The 21,622-nt window shown below is 42.5% G+C and overlaps 2 protein-coding genes across 14 annotated transcripts in view; one reads left to right on the forward strand and one right to left on the reverse strand.

Annotated features, from left to right (window-relative positions):
- Positions 1-299: 299 nt before the first annotated feature.
- LOC125400936 (uncharacterized) lies at positions 300-13,901 on the reverse strand. Of its 3 annotated transcripts, none has more exons than XR_015736357.1 (3): positions 13,759-13,901; positions 13,000-13,506; positions 300-2,879 (listed from the first exon to the last, which is right to left on the reverse strand). XR_015736357.1 is itself a non-coding variant. In XM_087901353.1 (3 exons), the coding sequence occupies exon 3, from the start codon at positions 10,271-10,273 to the stop codon at positions 9,230-9,232; it is 1,044 nt and encodes a 347-aa protein (XP_087757479.1). In that variant the 5' UTR covers positions 10,274-10,607; positions 13,328-13,506; positions 13,759-13,901; the 3' UTR covers positions 8,518-9,229. The 3 variants fall into 3 exon arrangements, 2 of the variants coding, with proteins under 2 accessions (XP_087757479.1, XP_048291042.1); XM_087901353.1 differs by lacking the exon at positions 300-2,879 and adding an exon at positions 8,518-10,607 and having other exon boundaries at positions 13,328-13,506; XM_048435085.2 differs by lacking the exon at positions 300-2,879 and adding an exon at positions 8,518-10,607.
- The window catches only part of Emsy (EMSY transcriptional repressor, BRCA2 interacting), a 69,273-nt gene continuing 61,336 nt past the window's right edge, over positions 13,686-21,622 (forward strand). For 9 of the 11 annotated variants that reach the window (XM_048435084.3, XM_085682953.2, XM_085682950.2 and 6 more), the window contains exons 1-4: positions 13,686-13,824; positions 15,418-15,526; positions 19,979-20,078; positions 21,357-21,431. In XM_048435084.3, the coding sequence (XP_048291041.3) occupies positions 15,457-15,526; positions 19,979-20,078; positions 21,357-21,431 (245 nt within the window). In that variant the 5' untranslated portion in view covers positions 13,686-13,824; positions 15,418-15,456. The remainder of the gene's footprint in view (positions 13,825-15,417; positions 15,527-19,978; positions 20,079-21,356; positions 21,432-21,622) is intronic. The other 2 variants (XM_085682949.2, XM_048435078.3) reach the window with 1 other exon arrangement.

Below are 21,622 nucleotides of genomic sequence, written 5' to 3' on the forward strand. Positions count from 1 at the left end.
GCAAAACAAAACAAAACCCTTCAAAGTAGAAGACTTTGGATTCAAATTCAGAACTCTTCTGATTTCTGTGAACATTTTCTACTCCCATTTGTGCTTAGAAAATAGTGTTCAGTGGCTGGAGAGATGGCTAAGTGGTTAAGAGCCCTTGCTGTTCTTGAGTTTGGTTCTCAGTGCTCACGCTGGGTACTCACAGCTGCCTGAACTCCAGTTCCAGGAGATCTGCTGCCCTCTTTTGATCGTCAGGATTGCAAGCATGTGGTGCACATACAGACAAGCAGGTACACATTCATACTCGTGGGTTAAAATAAATTTTAAATTGATTTTTATTGAGTTCTACATTTAAAATAATCTTTGAGATTTATTTTTATTTTACGTGTCTGTTTATCTTGTGTGTATGTCTGCATCACGTGGTGTGCAGTGCCTACAGAGGCCAGAAGAGGAAGTGAGAGCCTTTGGTCCCTGAGTTACAGCTGGTGGTGAGCCTCCTTGGGGTGCTAGGAACTGAACTCCAGGCCATTCGAATGGAAGTCAGTGCTCTTAACCACTGACCCACCTGTTCGTTCCCTCATACTTTTTTAAAAAATAAAATTATTTTCAAAATACAGCGAGTTGGACAGCGGGATTATTATTATTATTATTTACATACAATTGTTAGAAGCACAGGCTAGTTTCAGTGTCACAGAAAGGAATACGCAAAGAATAAGTAATTCAACAGGGCAATTCTTTTTGCAAAAAGAATACACCAGAACACATACCAGGCCAGCAAGCAAATCTGGACAGGAAGTTCACCCAGCTTTTATCTAACACAGCAGGGTCCGTCTTTCCCTCCACTGGCTGAGATTCTGACCTTGAAGTCTTTCCCTAGTGTTCATTTTAAAAGAATTAGTGTGTAGGAAATGAAGTTTCACTGGGGTGGAGGGGGAGAATTAAACATTTGCTTGGGGTTGGGGAGATGAAAAGATTGAAATGCAAACTGGGGGTGGTGGTGGCACAGGCCTTTAATCCCAGCGCTTGGGCGGATCTCCAAAGTGAGTTCCAGGCCAGCCAGGACTGTTACACAGAAACTCTGTCTCAAACAAACAAACAAAGAAACAAAATTGAAAAAGATTTGAATGCCTTATCATAAAGTTTTTCAGTATTTGGCAGAAAAAACTAATATTTAATGCTTCCTACACTTAAAAAGATAAAGACTTGGGAGTAGGGAAGGGGTAAAGGTGTCGCTGATGGAGTAAGGATAGCCAGGTGCAGGGGTGAGTCACGGGCACAGGGGAGAGGTAAAGGCGTGGCTGGCAGAGCGAGGATGGCTGGGTGCAGGGCTGCAACCATGGGCACAGGGAAGGTGCAAGTCTTGTTCCAGGAAACCTGGCAGAGTGCTGTGACTGGAAATGCCTTCTCAGATTTAGCTCAACACTCATTAATGTGACGATTCATTAACCTGAGCAGGACCCAGAGCCTTAGGTTCCACTCTCAGTCTGGCTGTGATCTAACACTGATTGCCTTGTGATGCTTCCGTGCGGGTCATGTGTGTATGTACGTGTGTGTGTTTGTGTTTGCATATATTCATGTGAACATGAGTCCATTTCCTTTGGTCCATTCCCTTCCCCCAACTGAGTCTCACGACACACTCCCTGGGCTCTCCATAGGCGCGTGTTCCTTTATCGCCTTAATCTTTAGTGAGGAGTGGATTTGAACCACTGACCTCAAGGGTGACAAGTTTGAAGCCCACAGCATCACAGCAAAGCCCTTTTCAACCCAAGAGGTGTCTTGCCTAGCTCACACGGGAAACTACGAGATGCTCTGGGGTTGCTGGGGGAAGACCTTGATTGGAACTAACAAGAAAAAGGACACCTTTTGCCATTTCTCTGCAGACTTCATGAATTCTCAGCACTTCTTGAAAGAGAACATGCCCCCAAGTCTTTCCTCCAGCTGGCTGGAGAGGAGAGAATGAGCTGCTACTTTTTTTTTCCTTCTTTCTTTTCTTTTTCTTTCTTTCTTTCTTTTTTTTTTTTTTTTTTTTTTTTTGCATTTCATCTCTGGCAAATCACACCACAACATCACATGCAGCTGCAAACTCTCTGAGGTGAAGACAAGCTGGATCTTATGTTTGGATTTATCATCCCCTCCCCCGTAGTAGCTGATTTCCACTTCTGACAGGGTTATTATTTCCATCTTTAGGAACTACCTTAGACCCTGCCTTGGATAATTACAGATTATCATCAGTCCCTCACCTGAGGCATTTTGGCACTTGTGTGAACCTCAAAAACGCCTAGCCACCCCCTTTCCCAGGAAGTAGGGGAGCAAACTCAAATGTGTGAGACTCTGTCTTTGTTCCGATTCTCATCTGCAGCTCTCCTGGGCTGTCTGACGATTGAGCCATTAATCAGTGTCAAGTCATGGTCGAGAGCACAGGCAATGCTTTTGCCACTTGGGGTCCACTGTGGCTTAAACGGGCAATGACTTGTGTCCTTAAGTCTGGTACTCTGTCAAAAGGTACAGTGGAAATCACAGACTTAGAAATTGTTAGGGCAGAGATGCCACCTCAAGCACCACCTCCGACTTTTGCCCAAGGTTGGACATCTGTCTTTGGACATTCCAGAGTGCTTCCTGCATTTTTCTGACGGGCATTCCAAGCTGAGGACTATTAAGGCTCTAATATCCCTTGTTTTACTTTTTGAGGTTGCTAATCTTTACATTCTTTGCCTCAAGATCCTGGATATTTTGTGGCTGACTTGTAGTTTAGATGGTAGAATGCTTGCTAGCATGCATGGCATACAGAGTTGGATTCCCAGCATGACATAATGCTGGGCATGATGGTGCAGAGATATTACCACCACTCAGAAGTGGAGGCTGGAAGAGCAGTGGTTCAAGGTCATCCTCACCTATGGAGAAAGCACAGCATTAGACTGGGTTAAATGAGATCCTATCTCAAATTCAAAACAAAATGAAACCATGTGACTTCAAGCCAGGAATGGGGCGCAAGCCTGTAGTCTCAGCACTCAAGAGACTGAGGCAGGAGGAGCAAGAGCTCAAAGTTATCCTCGGCTACATATTTAGTTTGAGCCTAACCTTGTTGAATTGGAACCAAGTAGACCAGGCTGGCCTTGAACTCAAAGATCCACACGCCTCAGCCTCTAGAGTGCTGGGATTAAAGGCATAAACTACCATGTATGACCTTTGCACAATTTTATCTATCTATCTATCTATCTATCTATCTATCTATCTATCTATCTATCTATCTTTTTTATTTAGTTTTCCAAGACAGAGTTTTTCTATAGTTTGGAGCCTATCCTGTAACTCACTCTGTAAACCAGGCTGGCCTCAAACTCACAGAGATCTGCCTGTCTCTGCCTCCTGAGTGCTTAAAGGTGTGCGCCATCACCGCCTGACTCTGCAGATTTGGTTTTTTTTTGTTTTTTTTTTTTTTTTTGTGGAGCCTGTGCCTACTCTGTTATGTGGCTTATTTCCATAGTAACCTCTTGTCTTTTAACTCTTTTTCTGCAACAGATCTTTTTTGTTTTTAAATTTAATATCCATCCATCCAAGACAGTTGTATCATATTGATACAATAGGAGAGGCCTGTGTGTTAGGAATTGGAGCTGAGTTTAAATGTGGGCGTGATTGTCAGCAGTTTGTACTTTCTGGTGATGGCTCATATTCCTGCCAAATCCTACTCCCATGGCAGATTCACGAGGGAAAATAAATCTTACTGTTTTCCACCGGAAATTTTTTTGTGGTAATGTTATGTAGTAGTCGATCTGCAGGTCAAATTTTGGAACCCAGAGTAGGATGCTATACCAGAACTGAAAGTGTGGTTTCAGTGCTGGTGTTAGGGCTGACCTAACAAGTTTCAAAAAGACTTTCAGCAGAAGCCTGAGATTTCTAGAGAAAGCCATCTGTGAGAGATGAAAGGAAAGTGGGGAAAATCTTCCTGGAAGCCGGAGGAGGAATGTGAGTCTTTAATGTACAGTAGAGGAAACATTAATGGTGCTGCCGCCAGGGACGACAGGTAACTGTAAAAGGTACCTAATGAGTGAGCAAATCTAACTGATGCTTTCCAAGTAGTGTTAGAAGTGCCACCTGGCTTCTCAAGAAAGTAAAGAATAACCCATCAAGAACAAGAGACCAGGACTGGCTAATTTTTAAAATATAGAGGCCAAATGATGTTAATAAGAAACAGCTTGTAGTTACAGATTAAAATCTAGGGGTTTATCAGGATAACAAGGTCTAAAGACACAGTTAAGGACAAGATTATAAAACCCTCTACAAAGACCTCAGAGTATGGGCGGTGGTGGCGCACACTTTTAATCCCAGCACTTAGAAAACAGGCAGGTGGATCTCTGAGTTTTGAGGCCAACTTTGACAGAAAACAGTCCCTTTGAGCATTTTAGCAGTATGCTTCAACATCTTTAAAATACTGTAGAGATCTAGGGTGGTAGAGCCTGCCTGTAATCCCAGGGATTGGAAGGTAGAGGCAGGAGAAGTAATTCAAGGCCACCCATGGCCACATTAGCCAGCAGGAGGCTAGCCTGAATTAGATGGGGCCCTGTTCCCAAATAAATAAATAAAGACAGATTCTGTAACCATTAAGCTTATTATCTCACAGCAAACTTACAGGAGGACTATGATAGGGAAGGGTTCCTTTGAATAAAACTTGTTAGTGTGACTATATGAATAAGAACGTTATTCTTGCTGGGCGGTGGTAACGCTAGTTCTAGAACAAGCTCCAAAACTACAGCGAAACACTGTCTCGAAAAACCAAATTCTTCATATATTACAAATTTAGATGAAAAGGCACAGAGAAGGCTAAAGATGAACATAGAACTTTGGACTCCTGAGCGGTGATAAGTAGGAAGCAAGTGAAAAATTACTTGGCCTCCAAATAGTTTTTTTTTTTTTTTAAATTGAAAAAGAATGACTGGGAAAGCAGAATTCAGCAAGTGTTGAAGGTGGGGTCAGGGGCTGTGGAGAATCATGCCTATGCCAAAACCTGAGCCTCAGTCAGAGAAACAGTGTCAGGGCTGAAGTGCTCGGCCAGCCTTAGATACATGACATCCTAAGTTAGCTTGCCAGTACTGTCATTATGGCTCTCCCCTGTAGGGAGCCATCCAGAGAAATCGCCATTACAAGATGGCGCTGGCATTCCTGCAGCTTGGAGGTAATCAAGTCCTTATTTGGTATTGCTGCGTGGGGCTGAGTGCCCTTTGCCTGCACATGCGCAATTGAGCCTTGTCACTGCCCAATCCCAAGGCTCTGGGCATCAGCAGACTGGTATTCACCAATCAGGGCAGTACCTGATTCTCTCTCACTTTCTCTCTCTTTCTCTCTTGCTTTTTCTCTTTCTTCTTCTTCTTCTTTTTTTTTTTAGGTTTTAAAGGGGATATTTTTATTTATTTTTTAAAGTTTATTAAATTATAAAAGTTTCCATTTCCGCTCTCCTTCTTCTTGTTCTCTTTTGTTTCTTGCTCTCTCTCGCTTCCTGCTCTCCCTTCAACCAAGAGGCTCCAATAAAGTGTGATTTGAGAAGAATCCTCGACTCGTGGTCGTTTCTTCCTTGCTGGTCAAGGGGTCCACCACACTCTCCCTCTCTTTCTTTCCCGTGTGGAACAGAAGTTTATGGTGGCCATTCTGTGCCAGTTTCTGTCATTGGATGTTAGGTACACAGAGAAAACAGTTTGCTACACTGAGTGTAAATACACCCGTTGAAACTCAGCTAGACCAGAGCAGGATAACAAAACTGTGGTCCTCAAGAGTATGTTGGTGCTGACAAGGTGGCTCAGTGGGTAAAAACACATTCTACTTATGGCTGGTGTCCTTCCTTTGACCCCAGAATCCAGGGTGAAGAGGTTATTCCCAAAAGTTGTCTTCTGACATGCAGCTCTCCATGTGCATGAACACACACATGCACACACACACACACACACACACACACACACATGCACACACACAGTTCACTTACTTATTTAGTTATAAAAAAAGGAGAGGAAACCAGAAACCTGTTTCTATCATGAAGACAGATTGGGAATATTGAGTGAAGGCTGTGAGGGAGTTATGGGAGGGAGGTGAGTTGTTTTGGCCGGAAACCAGGATGTAAATAGTTATTATGAACTACGGAAGTTGATATTTCAAAAATGTTCAGTAATCGCCCAGCTGCCAGCATTGTACCTGTAATTAGACCACACGAGGCTGAAGTAAGAGGACTGCCAGCCTGAATTATAGGAATGAGACCCTTTCCTAACCTTGCCTCACCACCCCCCCCCAATCACCCAGCTAAGCTACTTGTGATTTTGTCAGAAACTACAAACTGAATTAAAACAAAATATTCATTGTTTCAAGCCACTAGGGTTTGGGATAATTTATTAAGCACGAATGGCTAACAAACACAGGCGAAAATTATGTAAGGCTGAGGACTGATGGGAGGTGTCCTTCTGTAGTTGTGAATATGAGTTGCTTTATTGGTTGATGAATAAATCTGCATTGGCCTATGGCAGGGCAGAATATAGCTAGGGGTAAATCCAAGCAGAGATACAGGGAGAAAGAAGGTGAAGTTAGAGAGACACCAGAAGTTGCAGAAGAAGCAAGATATTGTGTAACAAGCTATGAGCCTCGTGGTAAAATATACACTAATACACTAATAGAAATGGGTTAATTTAAATGTAAGAACTATCCAGTAATAAGCCTGAGCTATTATCCAAACAATTATAATTAATATTAAGCCTCTGGGTGGTTACTTTACAAGATGCTATGGGACCAGATGGGACACAGAAAAGTATCCAGCTACAGAGGACTGTTGAATTACCTCGGATTGAGAAAAGAAACAGGCTAGCTGAAAGACAGATCAGTTATATTTTTCTTTATTATATGGGGCAAACTCACGAAACAGGAACGAGAAATCCAAGCTCAGCTGTGTAGAGCGGGAACTACAGAGAGACAGCACCTGGGATGGGCAGCATTTTTCTCAGAAAGCCACGCCCCAACTTGGTCCTACCTCTTAAAGATAATTGGTTGACAAAGATTCCCTATCAAAGGACTGTCTTAGGGAGAATAGGACAAAGGACAATGGAAACTGGTGAGAAGACTGTGTAGATGGAAGTTTCCGTTCTGCCTGCTCCCGCTGCTGTTTAGTTCCAAAGAAACACACAGAGGCTTACATTAATTATAGACTGTTTGGCCTATTAGCTCAGGCTTATTACTAACTAGCTTTTACAACTTAAATTAGCACATAATCCTTATCTATATTAGGCCATTGGCTTGGTATCTTTTCTCAGTAAGGCATTCTTATCTTGTTTCCTCTGTGTCTAACTTGTGACTGTGTCTCTGCCTTTCCTCATTCCAGAACTGTCTTAATGTGATCGTCCTGCCTATACTTTCTGCCTGACTACTGGCCAGTCAGTGTTTTATTAAACCAATACAAGTGACAAATCTTTATAGTGTACAAGAGCATTATCCCACAGTATAGGATAAAAGAGTAGATTATTGAATCTACTCTGAAAAGAAAAAAGGATTATATATACATATATAGATGTATATATGTATGTGTGTGATAAAAAGGTAGATTATTAAATCTACTTTTAGAAAGCAACTACTAGTTTTAAATGTTTTACATTTGATTGGACTTTTGTACATTATATACAAATTATATATATTGACACAAATTTGATATGAATTTTGCTAGAACATACTGTACATACATTTCTAATATACAACTCATTAACAATATGATATAAATTTCTAGTCCTTAAAATTTATTATTACCAACTGTTTTTAGAATAACAAGGAAATACAAGTTAGTAATTAGTTACGTATTATAATTGAACTTGTAGTCACATTAGGAATTCCTTCAAGGTCCAACAAGGATATATTTTAGATAAACAGGGCAGTTGTGTTCATTAAGGTCTAGCAGGGTGAGTCTTACCTCTTCCCCAGAAGTTTATCCATTTCAAATCATATTTTTTTGCTACTTTATTAATCTGCTACCTTATGCATGGCATTTAACCTGTGTCTTGTCTTTTTTCATCCACTAAAACATGGCTACTGTGATGGCTCTCCTTGGTTGCCAACTGGATTACATCTGGAATTAACTAAAACCTACGTGGCTGGGTATACCAGTGAGGGATTTTTTTCTTAACTAAATTGTTCGAAGTGGGAAGATTCACTTTTAATCTGGACTTTTTTTCAATAAATTCTATTGCTGTTATATTATCTGGCATCAATGGATAATCTTCTTATAAGGCAGTAATTAACAATGAAGTGACAGATGAAAAATTCATGGGGACAGGAAGAAGAAAATAGAACAATAAGTAATATATACATATCTACAGCACATCAAGCTATGTTATGAGATATAGATTTGATTGCTGATTATTCTATTTTATTACATATCAACCAAAGAAAATCCTGCTTTGAATATGCATATGATGTATTTACTGTTTCTGAGATCCTCTATTTTTAAGTATTTTCACATTACTGTCATTAAAACATGTTATATCACAACAGGAAAGAGACAAATTCACATCCATAAATGTTTCAACTGGATTAGATATTTAATATAATTGAAGAGCAGTGTGAAATTTAAAAGGCTTACATCATTATTTAAATTTGTAGGGCTTTCCTTCATATGCGTTTGCAGGGGCAAACAAAGTAAAGGACACTATAATCTATGGACAGACTGCTGATATTGCCAGCATTTTTTCTCCAAAATCAACACTCCTGTGTAACTTAATAATGTATATTTGCTGAAAATGGTGCCAGATTCTTTTTAGTTAGAATCTTTTCAGCATTTGTTTTGCACTTCCTCAAAGAGAACTTTAATATGAAAAGGCTCTAACCAATTTTGCACTAAAGCCTTATTCTTGTAGAAAAACTACCATAAAATAAAAAAACCACCACACTGACTATATTTATCAGGTGTCTGTACAGTATATTTTCTCATGAATTTGAAGACTTCTGATATATGCAAAAGCTTTTCAACATTAGTCACATTCATAGGGTTTCTTTCCTATATGTGTTCCTTTATATTTTTGAAAATTGCTATGAATTACAAAGGCGTTACTTCACTGATTTCATTCATAGGGTTTCTCTCCACTATGTGTTCTTTTATGCCTTAGAAGACTACTGTGATATGTAAAGGCTTTATCACATTGATCATATCAATAATTTTTCTCTCCCATGTTTTCTTTTATGTATTTAGAGAAGCTTCTGATATTAAAAGGCTTTACCACACTGATTGCCTTCATAAGGGTTTCTTTCCCGTATGTGTTCTTTCATGAGTTAGTACATTATGATGATATGCAAAAGCTTTACCACACTGATTACATTTGTAAGGTTTCTCTCCAGTATGTATTCTTGCATGCCTGTGAAGATGACTGGAATGTATAAAGGATTTACCACACCGATTACATTCATAGGGTTTCTCTCCAGTATGTGTTCTTTCATGAATTAGAACATAACTATGACGTGCAAAAGCTTTATCACACTGCTTACATTTGTAAGGTTTCTCTCTTGTATGTGTTCTTTTATGCTTTTGAAGATCACTGGGAGATGTAAAAGCTTTGACACAGTGATTACATTTGTAAGGTTTCTCTCCAGTGTGTGTTCTTTCATGAATTATCACATTACTATGATATGCAAAAGCTTTATCACACTGCTTACATTTGTAAGGTTTTTCTCCTGTATGTGTTCTTTTATGCTTTTGAAGCTCACTTGGAGATGTAAAAGCTTTAACACAGTGATTACATTTGTAGGGTTTCTCTCCAGTGTGTGTTCTTTCATGAATTATAATGTAACTATGATATGCAAAAGCTTTATCACACTGCTTACATTTGAAAGGTTTCTCTCCTGTATGTGTTTTTTTGTGCATTTGAAGACCACTGGGAGATGTAAAAGCTTTACCACACTGGTCACATTTGTAGGGCCTCTCTCTGTTATGTGCTCTTTTATATATTTGCAGTTTACTATGATATGCAATGGGTTCATCATCTTGAATAACTTCACAGGGCTTCTCTTCCATGTGAATTCTCTCATGCCATTTAAGAGGACTTCCACAACTTCTGAAACTCTGAGAATGCTCTTCAATATCATGACCTTCCCAATTGTAGCCAATAGCAGTGAGGTTCCTGAAGGTCTGCAGCATCACATCATTGTAGAGAGCCTTCTGGGAAGGGTCCAGCAAAGCCCACTCTTCTGGAGTGAAGTTCACATGCACATCGTCATAGGTCACTGCATTCATGGCCTGCCAGTCTTCCCTATTTGATGACAGATGTGTATAGCTCATCATGGCCTGGCTGCACAGCTCAACCACGCTCTACCCACATGGAGCCCAGGACGTAGCAAACGGGCAACTTCCAACTTCCTCAGAAGAGCAAACCAGCATTATTCTGGATTTTTTGAGGTGAGTAAATCCATCATTAATCTGGGCCACAGCTTCTGCCTGCAGCCTGTACAAACGACATGGAAAAAGGAAGCTTGCTTCTTGCTTTGCTTGCTTTTTCTGGCAAGTCTGTTCCTTCACTGGCATAGAGCCTACTTCCTCAGGATTCCAGTGTGTGCTGAAGACCAGCTGAGACACCCAGTTTTATGGACTGAACAACTACTGGATTCTTGGACCTTCCCTGGGAAGACAGCCATTGTTGGATTAGTTGGACCACAGCCTTTAAGCCATTCTAATACATTCCATATATTTATTTATTCATTTATTCTATCAGTTCTGTTACTCTAGAGAACTATGAGTAATACAGTCACTATCAGGCTATTGCATGGATTAAGGAAGCTAACATGGAACAGCAACTGAAATGGAGAAAGTTGTGAGTATATTTTAGTTATTATTTTTATTATGTGCTAGGCACAAGAGTGCATATACCTGGTTGGTCCCTTTTCATAGAGTTTGTTTTCGTCAGGACTTTTCAAATGACTATAACTCTATAGTTATTGAGCTCTGTAACATGGTGTGAGAATAGACACGGAAATGTCTGTCTCGCGGTAGAGGGACTGGTAGGGCCAGGGGGAGTTTCATCAGACGTAAAGGAGAGGGGTAGTTTGAATATGATCCTTAAGAGAAAGGACATTGGATCATTTGGATGTACAAAGCAGTCAGAGAGAGCAAAGAGAGGCTATTACAGCCTCTAGCTACAAAATAAATGTTTAAGACCTAGGTACAGTGGTATGTACCTGTGATTCCAGCACTCGGGAGGCTGAGGCAGCATCTCAAGCTTGAGGCTAGCCTAGAATACATGGGGAGATATGTCTCTAGACAAAAACACTAACTCATGACAGGAGAAAGGGGAAGAAGTAAAATGCTATGTAGTGCCAGCATTATTACTTGGGAATATTTGTTGGAAACAGGATCTGGCCCTAACTATACAACCCAAAAGTTCACATTTTTACCAGGACCTTTATGTGTTTCCACTGAACACAAAAGCTTGAGAGCTACTACCAGCGGAAGGTGTAGACTCTGGGACCAAGCTGCCTAAATTTATAACAGATTAAAGTTTATATCATTTGTGTGTGTATACATGCTGGAGATCAGAGGATGATTCTGTGTCAGTTCTCCCACTACCATATGAGCGGGTTCTGAAGGTTGAGTCCAGGTCATCAGGCTAGCAAGGTCTTTACTTGCTGAATCTTTTTGACAGCCCAGGCTGCCTAAATTAAAAACCTTCCTTTGTTCTTTCCTTATGTGGAACCTTAGGGATGGTTTTTAACCCGTATCAAGGACTTATTTTTAACTAGGGACATCCCTACTAATTGTAAGAACTTATGTAGAAGATGGAGGATCAACCCCAATTGTTACTCATATTTGACTTATTAAGAGTCAGGTTTGCTTGTTCTTCAAGACAGGGTTTCACTGTGTAACAGCCTTGGCTGCCTGGAACTAGCTCTATAGACCAAGCTGGCCTCGAATTCAGTGAACCACCTGCCTCTGCCTCCTAAGTGCTGGGATTAAAGGCATGTATCATCATCGCCTGGCTGAGTCAGGTTTTCGCTGTTGCCTTCTTAAAACTGTATTTTCTGGGTGTTTTGCTTGCGTGTGTCTGTGCACTACATTTGTGTGGCCCCTGAGGAACTTCTGGATTACATATGGTTGGACTCATATATGGTTGTTGGCCACCATGTCGGATGGAAGAGAGGTCAGTGCTCTTAACCAGCCCCCCCCCCCCCCCCCCCCCGTTGTTGCCTTTCAAGACAGGGTTCTATTATATAGTTCTTGGTTCACCAGTTCCTGAACAACTGTGCCTTTCCATGCACAGGATGGGCAAACTTAATTACACCCATCTCGTGTAGATGCTGCAAGGGTCAAATAAAGGAATGTTTGTTAAATTACAAAGTCTCCTATTAAGATTTAATTAACCACCATATAAGGTGTTCTTAAGTAACTGACCTCACAGTATGCACAGGAAGGTCAAGAAAGGCGTGGAGGAAACTCAAATGGTCCTTTTTATTTCTGACTAACCTACATCTCCATTCAAGGGAACGAACAGACTCGCATTTATGCAGAGGTTCACAAAACAACAAAAACCCCAAATGGTTTTTGGTCACAGGGCCTTCTGCAGTCCAGGCTGACCTGCTTCTTCCCCTTCTCTAGTGCTGGGATTACAACTGTAATTCATAGCGTCTCACTAAGAAAAAGAACTTTCATCCACGATGTGTATCTGAATATTCCCACAGAGTAGATTTTGCCCCTCCCCCTACGATACTCTTCAAGCAATCTACCACTGAGCTAGAAGTCCTTACAGTGATAACCCTGGTTTGCTAGGGAATTTGCTAACAGCAGGGTGCATACTAACAATTCCTTCAGATGTGTGCACTTTCACCACATCTGATGTTACTAGAGTTTAGAGGGAGGACACCACAAAACTTAATGGAATTTACAATCCTAGAAACTAACTTTGATTTTTTTTCGGATCGTTGTAACAACACATCGGGCCTCTTTCCAAATGTAAAGCAGGGGGACAAGACTTTGACAACATGGTGCGGTTAAGTAACAAAGGCTGCAGGTGAACCTACCAGGATGTAGTGAGTGCCACAAGTAAATCCCTTCTTCCCTTGGACAGATATAGCACAAGATATCACTAGTTTTCCTATTTCGCACACGGCATAGCCCCAAGCCGAGAACGCTCGGATTCCCTTCCTCGATTTTCAACTCTTAACACCGAGAACAGGGTACGGGCCACTGTGAGGTCCTCTCTCTCCGTTCTCGTGCCGTGAAGAATCTCTCTCGAATTGTCGTCGGGGTGGTGGAGGACGCTGACGATGGCTCCCAAGAGTCTGGGTAACCAGATCTCCATCCCCCAGCGTTCATCAGGGACCAAGCAGCGCTCTTTTCATCCCTCACCTCGCTAGAGAAAAGGTCGAAGCTCTTCCCTGGTTGCCGACGCCATTTTGGACGGTACGTGTGACGCCACACGTTCAGCTGAAAGGGCAGCCGATTGGTTGGGAACGGCCGGGAGGCTAGGGCGCGCGAAGCCAAAAGGAACTACACTCCCAGACTTCCTTGCGCACACGACCGGCGAGCTGCAAGAGAAAGAGGACGGAGTTGGAGCTCAGACTACAACTCCCAGCAGGCCCCGCAACGCCCGTCCTTCCCTTTCAAAACGAGGGGGGCGAAAAAAAAAAAAAAGAGAACCGGACGAATGGAGGCTTTTGAGGGCTCGTTTCGCAAAAGGCGGGAAAGGCGAACTACACCTCCCGACGAGCTGCGCGCGGCTGCGCCTGCGCTCTGGCCTCTGTCGCCATCTTGCCCCTTCTGAGGCACCGCAAACAAACCTAATTCCTGGTGTCCCCTAGTCTTGGCGGAGGAGCCTTTTAGATGAGCCCCGAAAGGCCGGGCAGGTGGGTGTCTCTCAGGCAGGGTCCGGGGAAGAGCTGGCAGCTTATCCGGAGTCTGGAGGCGCCGGACCAGCCGTGGGGAGCCCGGCTCGGGGGCGCTCAGCCCCATCCTCCGTTGTTTCCTAACGGGATCGTGGGGCTCCCTCAAGTAGACTGAGGGGGGCTCCGGCACGCCTAGTGATGGGACAGCGGAGGTGGAGGTCTAGGGTCCCCGGGGTGGGTCCGGGGGCCGTCCTGCCGGCTGTCCGCCTTCCCCGGAGGAGCTGGCCAGCGTTGCCGAGACCCGGCTGCCGGCCGCGGGGGCGCGGGCTTGACATTGGGGACCGGCGCGGAGCGGCGCAGGTGGGGAACCCGGGCGGGCTGCCCTTGTTGTGGTGCTGCGGAGGGAGTGCGTGTTTGGAGAGGGGGCGGGGCGGGCTGCCCGCTGACACCCGAGCCGGGCGGGGGGCGACCGAGTCGGTGCGACCCCCCCCCCCCCCGTCCCCCAGTCTCCCGAGCGCGCTCCGGCTGCCGCTGCCCGGCTCCCCTCGGCTGTGCGGCCCCGCCGTGCGCTTCGCCGCCGGGGGATGCTTTGGGATGCCGTGACGTGGTGCCTGATTTCGAGCGGTCGCCTGCCGCCTCCGAGGTCCTGTTGGGAGGCGGGGACTGGCTCGGGGAGCGAAGCGGATTCCTTTTGCTCTGCCCCTTCCTCCTCTCCACCCCCTTTCTTTATGTCATCCTGCCAGCTGGGGCGCGCCGTCCAGTTCGGCTCGCCTGGGGTTGGTTCTGAGCTCGGAGGACGATGGGAAGTAGGGGGAAGGGGGGTTCCACTTGAGACCAAGAGCTGGAGTTAGCAGCCCAGAGGAGTTATCTCGGTTTAGTGTTCGACTCTTAAGCTGGTTCATTCATTCATTCGTTCGCTCTTCTCGCCCTCTGACCATCCATTTATCAGTTTAGCAGATGTTTAAGGAAGGTCTGCTGTGTGTACAACCGGTAGTGTGTGAACTACCGGCTCTGTGTCTTTTTGTCCTCCAGCCTAGGGGATTCTCAGTGCGAAATTCCAGGCATCTAAACTTTGGGTAACTAGTGGACTCGTGACTGTTTTACTGCCAAAACATGAGAAAAGACTTCTTTACTAAGTTCCATTTACCCAAATAACATGCTCTACCCTTTGCTTATTTTATCTCATAACTTGTTAGTACGGAAAGTGGCAGAGGTCAAGTCGCTTGCCCAAGGTTGCACGTGCGGTACAAACTATTCGGCAAGTTCTGTGCCAGCCCCTATGAAAGAACTTGGCATTCCCTGTTTCCTAATACTTACCACTGCAAACCGGCTGGGGTTACTTCTTTTCATAATCCTGTACGAAGTGAGTTCAAACAGGCCAATTCACCAGAACGAAAAGCTGGACCTGGAACCAAGTTTTTGACTCCAGAACCCATGCTCTTCCCCTGTTAGCTGGATCAGGGTGCTCTCGTGGTGGTTTGATCATTTCTCAGCAACCGAAAAGCATGGTTATGAGGTATCTTTTCAGTTTTGCTTGGTAACATGTGGAGGGATCTCCAAGTGAATGGCCCATTGCATATCCTTTGGTGATTTCATTTGTTTTTCTTCTGATAGGGAGGACAAGCTCTTTGGGGCTACCAGACAGAAGCAGCAATGCCTGTTGTGTGGCCAACCCTTTTGGATCTCAGCAGGGATGAATGCAAACGAATTCTTCGAAAATTGGGTATGGATTTTGTTGTTACCGTCCCAAGCAGGGTCTCACTGGGTAGCACAGACTGTGGTCAGAATCCTGGCGCTCTCCTGCCTCAGCTTCCCAAGTGCTGGACCACAGCTGTGCTCCACCAGCCTACCTAACGGTTTTAGTCTTTTGGTTTCTATTTCCCTGTAACCCCTCTCCTTTTCTGTGTGGGTCATGGCTAGAGCCCTCATTTTTCTCACTGTTTTCCCAGGGCCTGAAAAGACTTTTTTTTTTTTTTTGTAAATGAGATACAGGAGTCATGATGTCAAGGAGCCATGATAAATGGGAAACCTGGCTGTCGTGTTTTTTTTTAAATTAATTTTTAATTTTCTTTTTTTTTGGTTTCATGTATGCATACTACTAACTTTAGTAGATGTGTCTGTGTGAATCATGCCTTTTCTGAATCCTAAGTTAATGAAAGCTGCCTATTTTTCCAATTAATTAATTACTGTAATTGATAAAACACACTTTATGCTTAAAGTTGATTATTTAATGTTTCCCTTTTTTCCATTTGTAACAACCCTTTTCAACCAGCATTTAGGGAGAGAAGCAAGCCCTAATGCTAAGGCACGCGTTTTGTGTGAGTGAACCAACTTTCCCCTTGTGCGTAAAGTGGTGTTAGCCACATCCCATTCTTGGGAATATTGAGAGAAAAACTACCTAGTCATTTGATCTTTGGTTTAGAGTGAAAATCTGTGAAAAATGCTGTTTTAGACTCTCATGCCCTTGTCTTATTTACAACTGCAGCCTGAGGCTAGTGAGCAGAGACTATTAATTCAGTAAGAAGCCTGTCATTGTGACTGGCATATGAGAATATAGTGTTTAAACGTTGTACTTGTAGGCTACTATGGTTTTCCTTCAGAGGAACTCTTTGTTGTAAATTCTATACGAAGGTCAGATAAAATTGTAGCTACTGTAGACGTACTGCTAATAACTTCTGCCCTTTTTGTCTTTTCCCTTTCTATACTCTCCCCCCCCCCCCCCCGAGGATTATAAACTACTTGACATTGTTTTAGCAGTTGTAAGAGGGCTTTTTTCCGGGGGCCAGCCGTTTAAACTTCCGTGCAAACTTTTATCACTGTTTTGAAGGTACTTGGCTGTACACATGCACTAATGTAACCTGCTGTTGATTATAAGATTGAACTCTATTTCTTTTAGAGTTAAAAAAATGCAAGATGAAAAGATCACAAGGATAGTAAATTAGACTGAGGTTTCTAGGTTTTGAGGGCAACATAAAGTTAGTAACCTTTGTTTGCCCTTAGTTTTTTCCATAAATGACATGAGGTGATGTATGAAAATTACTTGCCGATAGCACCCTATAAAATCATACACATTGAGGGGTTAATGTTTCGGCGTTGAAGAATGAACACCCCTGAAGCAGCCCACACTGTCAAGGTTACAGATATCCAGAAAGCTGTCAGGTACCAGGAAGATGCCACTTTATAATGTATACCATTGTGTCTTAGCATGATGGGGCTCTTGTGTCCGGTTACAGCCTCGGGAGCTCAGGGGGCGTGCTTTCTTCTGTTTTCTGCACATCATCTAAAATGCAGAGAGCAATACTTTGCCCTTGGGTTTATATGCAGATTCTCTGTTGCTGAGTATATCCCATGAACAAATCACCCAGGATGTAGCTGTGGACTTAGAGAGCTTAGGGTCAGATTGACCTATTTTGGGGGCTCCCCTTGCCACATCAGATTGATCATCACTGAAGAGGATCAAATTGTTCTTCAGCTAAAAGAAGAGGTAGCACAGAGAAAAAAAGAGATATCTCAGAACAAACTGAGGAAATAGACTTTAGGGTGCAGTAAAAAAAAAAATCAGCATTAGAAAAAAAATTCAAGTAAAAATAAAAACAATGAACGTGTCTGTAGTTTTAGGCAGACTGTGTGGGAGATGCTGCCAGGGTGCTGCTTCTGTGCTGAAGGAAGCAGCCATCACCCATGGCACTGCTGGCTCCAGTGACCCTTAGGAAGGTAGGCCTTTCTTTCCCGGGTTGCTGTCTTGACAGTGAACCTTTGAATTGCTTTCAAACCCTAGTTCCAAGTCCTTAGTCTAGGGGAGATACACACCGTCTCTGAGAATTGTTAGGTTAAGGGCTGGAGAGAGCTTGGCGGTCATGTCATGTCAGACTGCTCACCGCTGCTACTAGCTCCATCCAGCTCCCAGGGTCTCATGCCCTCTTCTGAGCCACCTCTGGCCTCTTTGGGCACCTGCACTCACAGGGCATACTCTCTCTCTCTCCCTCCCTCCATCCCTTCCTTTCTCATTCTCTCTCTCTCTCTCTCTCTCTCTCTCTCTCCCCCTCCCTCCCTCCCTCCCTCCCTTCCTCCCCCTCTCTCTTGCTCGCTCTCTCTCTCTCTCTCTCTCACATACACACACACACACACACACACACACACACACACACACAAATTTTTGGTTTTTGGTTTTTTGAGACAGCGTTTCTCTGTGCAGCTCTGACTGTCCTGGAATTCACTCTGTAGACCAGGCTGGCCTCAGACTCACAGAGATCCACCTGCCTCTGTCTCCTGAGTGCTGGGCCTCCGGCTTGGCCACAAAATTTTTAAAAAGTGTTGTTAGCTTAAAATTTTGTCCTGTTAGAAACAACTATAAATTGTTTCAATATGGGATGCCAAACATTTTAATTATCAAGAAATTGCGGTGGGGAGTTCTGGAGAGACGACTCAGCACTTGGGAGCATTGGCTACTCTTAGAGAGGGTTCAGTTCCCAGCACTGACCTGGCATCTTACAACCATCTGTGATTCCATTTCTGGGGATCCATTCTCTTTCTGGCATCAGACACACACACACACACACACACACACACACACATAAACATATATACATACGATCAAAATATTCATACACATTAAAAGAAGTCAAGCTAGACAATTTACGATACACTCATGGCACCAGTAGCAGGTAAATGGTTGCTACTTTTTGACTGCCTCCTTCCTTATCTTTATAACTCTTGAGTTGTAACTTAACTAACTTGGGGGCTTTATGACTAAAGTATAATTAAGTGTCTGATTGCTTTAAATGACATGGTTTAGGGTTTTATAAAAGTAATGTGGTACATATTTTGTTTTTGAGGCATTCACATACATTTATTATCTATCTTTCTGTCTATATGTCTGTCTGTCTGTCTATCTACTATTTTCTATCTTCTATCTATCATTCATCTATCATCTATCTATCTATCTGTCTATCTCTTATCTATCTATCTATCTATCTATCTATCTATCTATCTATCTATCTCTATCTTCTATATCTATCTATCTATCTTTTTTCTATCTATTTATCTGTTGGTTTTTTGAGACAGGGTGTCACTGTATAGCTCTGGAACTTGAGGACCTTTGATTTATATATATGTTTTTGCTTTTTTTGTTCTGTTTGTTTGTTTATTTTGTTTTTTGAAACAGGTTCTAGATTAGCCCAAGCTAGCCTCAAAAACTTATAATCTTCCTGCTTCACCTTCTGAGTACCAAGACTACAGGCATGTGTTTTCATGTCTGACTTGTATGTTTGTATCTTTGTGTGCACATGTGCATGTGTGTGTATTTGTATATTTCTTCACATGCATGTGGAAAACAGAACAACCTCAAATATTGTTCCTCAGGCATCGCCCATCTAATTTTTTTTTTTAATTAAAAAATTTTTAGGCAGGGTCTTTCACCTAGAACTTGTTCAGTAGTCTAGGCTGGCTTAATGGCCGGCAAGCCTGGGGCATCCTCCTATCTCTCTCTGTCTTCCTCAACACTGGGATGACAGCTATGTACTACCATATCTGCTTTTCATTTCCGTTTTTCTCTGTCTCCCTCCTTTCCTTTCCTTTTCTTTCCTTTCCTTTCCTTTCCTTTCCTTTCCTTTCCTTTCCTTTCCTTTTTTAAAGTAAATTTTTGTGGATTAAACTCAAGTGCTGATACATCTATGCCAAGCATGAGTTACCTCTCCTGCTTGTATTTCTTTGAGTTAGTGTCTTGCTACATATCCTTGGCTGTCCTTGAACTCCCCATCTTTCTGCTCAACCCTGTGAGTGCTAGAATTACAGGCATGTACCACCCAGACTAACTAGTCATTTTGATGGTAGATTTTTATGTTTTAATTCCTTGGATGATAGTTTTTGTAAATGTAAAGATCTTAGATTAAAGGTATAGCCACCATGCCTGGCTACATTACCTGCTCTTCAGTAATATGTTAGAGATTTTCTTTGCTAAGCATTTTATACCCTTGATTTCTGTGAGACATGGTATAGTAAACCAACATGAATGATGAAAGTAACGCTTAAGTCTTTTTATTAAATAACATTTTGAAAGGAATTTAAAATTTTGCATTTGGTTGATTTTGGATTTCTTGCCCTGACGTTTAATATTGCATAGCTACATTTTTCAAAATTGAAGGCTTATCGTGATAAAATAATTTTCTTTTTCTAGAATTGGAGGCATATGCTGGAGTTATCAGTGCACTTCGTGCACAGGGGGATCTCACCAAGGAAAAGAAAGATCTTCTTGGAGAGCTCTCAAAAGTTCTTAGGTAATTTGTCATGAAAGTTTTGATGATGTGAATAAAAGTTTCGTTTTATAGGGGTTGATTTCTGTTCATTCTCAAATTGAAGAACAGGTGTTCAGTTTGTCGGGTGCTTAGCAGCCCTGTTCCAGTGGTGTGCTTTCTGCTACAGAAAATGGGGAAACTTTGTCTATAATCCAGTGAAAGGGTTGAGTCAGGTGTTTTTGGGCTCCTTTGACAGAGGTGAAAGAAAGAAGAGCTGGTGCAACTGAATTTCAGGACATAGAGTGGCATTTACTGGAGGGGAAAGAGGCGTGTACGCAAGATGACTCAACATGGCACTGGGTGCCGGCCACACAGTCGTGGCCTTAACTCTAGCTGACTCCTTCACCTGAGCTAGAGTGCCGCTTGGATCCGTCCAACAACTCCAGTGAAAGGGGCTCCTTGGTGCTTTATCTTGATTCATTTTTATGTCTAATTTCTCAAAAAATGTTCTGCCTTGACTTGTTTGCTTTCTACATTTAAAGTCATTTTGTTCTTTTTTTAGAAGTGAGAAATGAAAGAGTCTCTTATTAATTAGCATTAATATAGGAATGTATTTAAGCAGATTCTTAGTCTTTTTTTTTGTTTACATTTCTTTGTAAAGTCTGCTTTTAGTCTTTGAGTGCTGTAATCCATGCTATAAATTTAGTGTTAAGTACTTAAGAATATAAGAAGAGTGGTATTCACCTTATTGGGTATTTATGAATGGAATGGATGTAGTCTTTAAAAATTGTTTCATTTATCAGTGTTTAATATATGTATATTCTTACTGTTGGTGACATAATGTAGAAGGCACCTAGCTGGAGTTGAGTCACGTTTCATAGCATGAGCTCACAAGAAACATGTTATCTTGCCACTCTTACTGATTTTATTATATTCACTGGACTCTATGCCTGAGAAAAGACCTTAGAAGACTTTGTTCTAAGTGCCCAGTCCTCCTGTCAGCAGCCACGAGATGAGGAGGCTCTGAGCACCTGTTTCCTTGTCTACTAACAGGAAGCACTGCTAGTTACCATGGCCTGCTGTTTACAGATGGGGAATCTGCAGTCCAGGCTGGGTTTGTCTTCCTGAGATCTCCAGATAAATAATCCACAGTTACACAGAATCAGTATGAAACCTTTCCTGTGACTTTGAAACATTTGAAGATACACATTAGGCAAAGTAATCCTCAACCCCCAAAAGATGTTGACGTAAACCTTAATAAAAGTGTAGAGAAGAGCTGCCTGCTTGGCAGAGTTCTATAATGGCTATTTTTTTTCATAGCATCTCAACAGAACGCCACCGTGCTGAAGTTCGGAGAGCAGTAAACGATGAACGGTTAACAACAATTGCACATAAGTAAGCCACTAGTCTACCACCCCTGGTTTTTAAATGATGTAGTATAAAGTAGTTTTGAGACAGCCTTCCTTTTGTGTGGCAGGTCCCTGAGTCTTTTATCTTAATGATATCTCTATACTTGGAGACTCTGCCCATAGTGATTACTGTTTACTCCGTTGGTTACTTTTTGTTTTTGTTTTGCATTTTGTTAG

Source organism: Myodes glareolus, chromosome 24 (assembly GCF_982192425.1).
Source record: "Myodes glareolus chromosome 24, mMyoGla1.1, whole genome shotgun sequence".
Lineage (NCBI taxonomy): Eukaryota > Metazoa > Chordata > Mammalia > Rodentia > Cricetidae > Myodes > Myodes glareolus.

Coding starts and splice junctions, on each gene's coding strand:
- LOC125400936 (XM_087901353.1), bottom strand. CDS start 10,273: ATGATGAGCTATACACATCTGTCATCAAATAGGGAAGACTGGCAGGCC.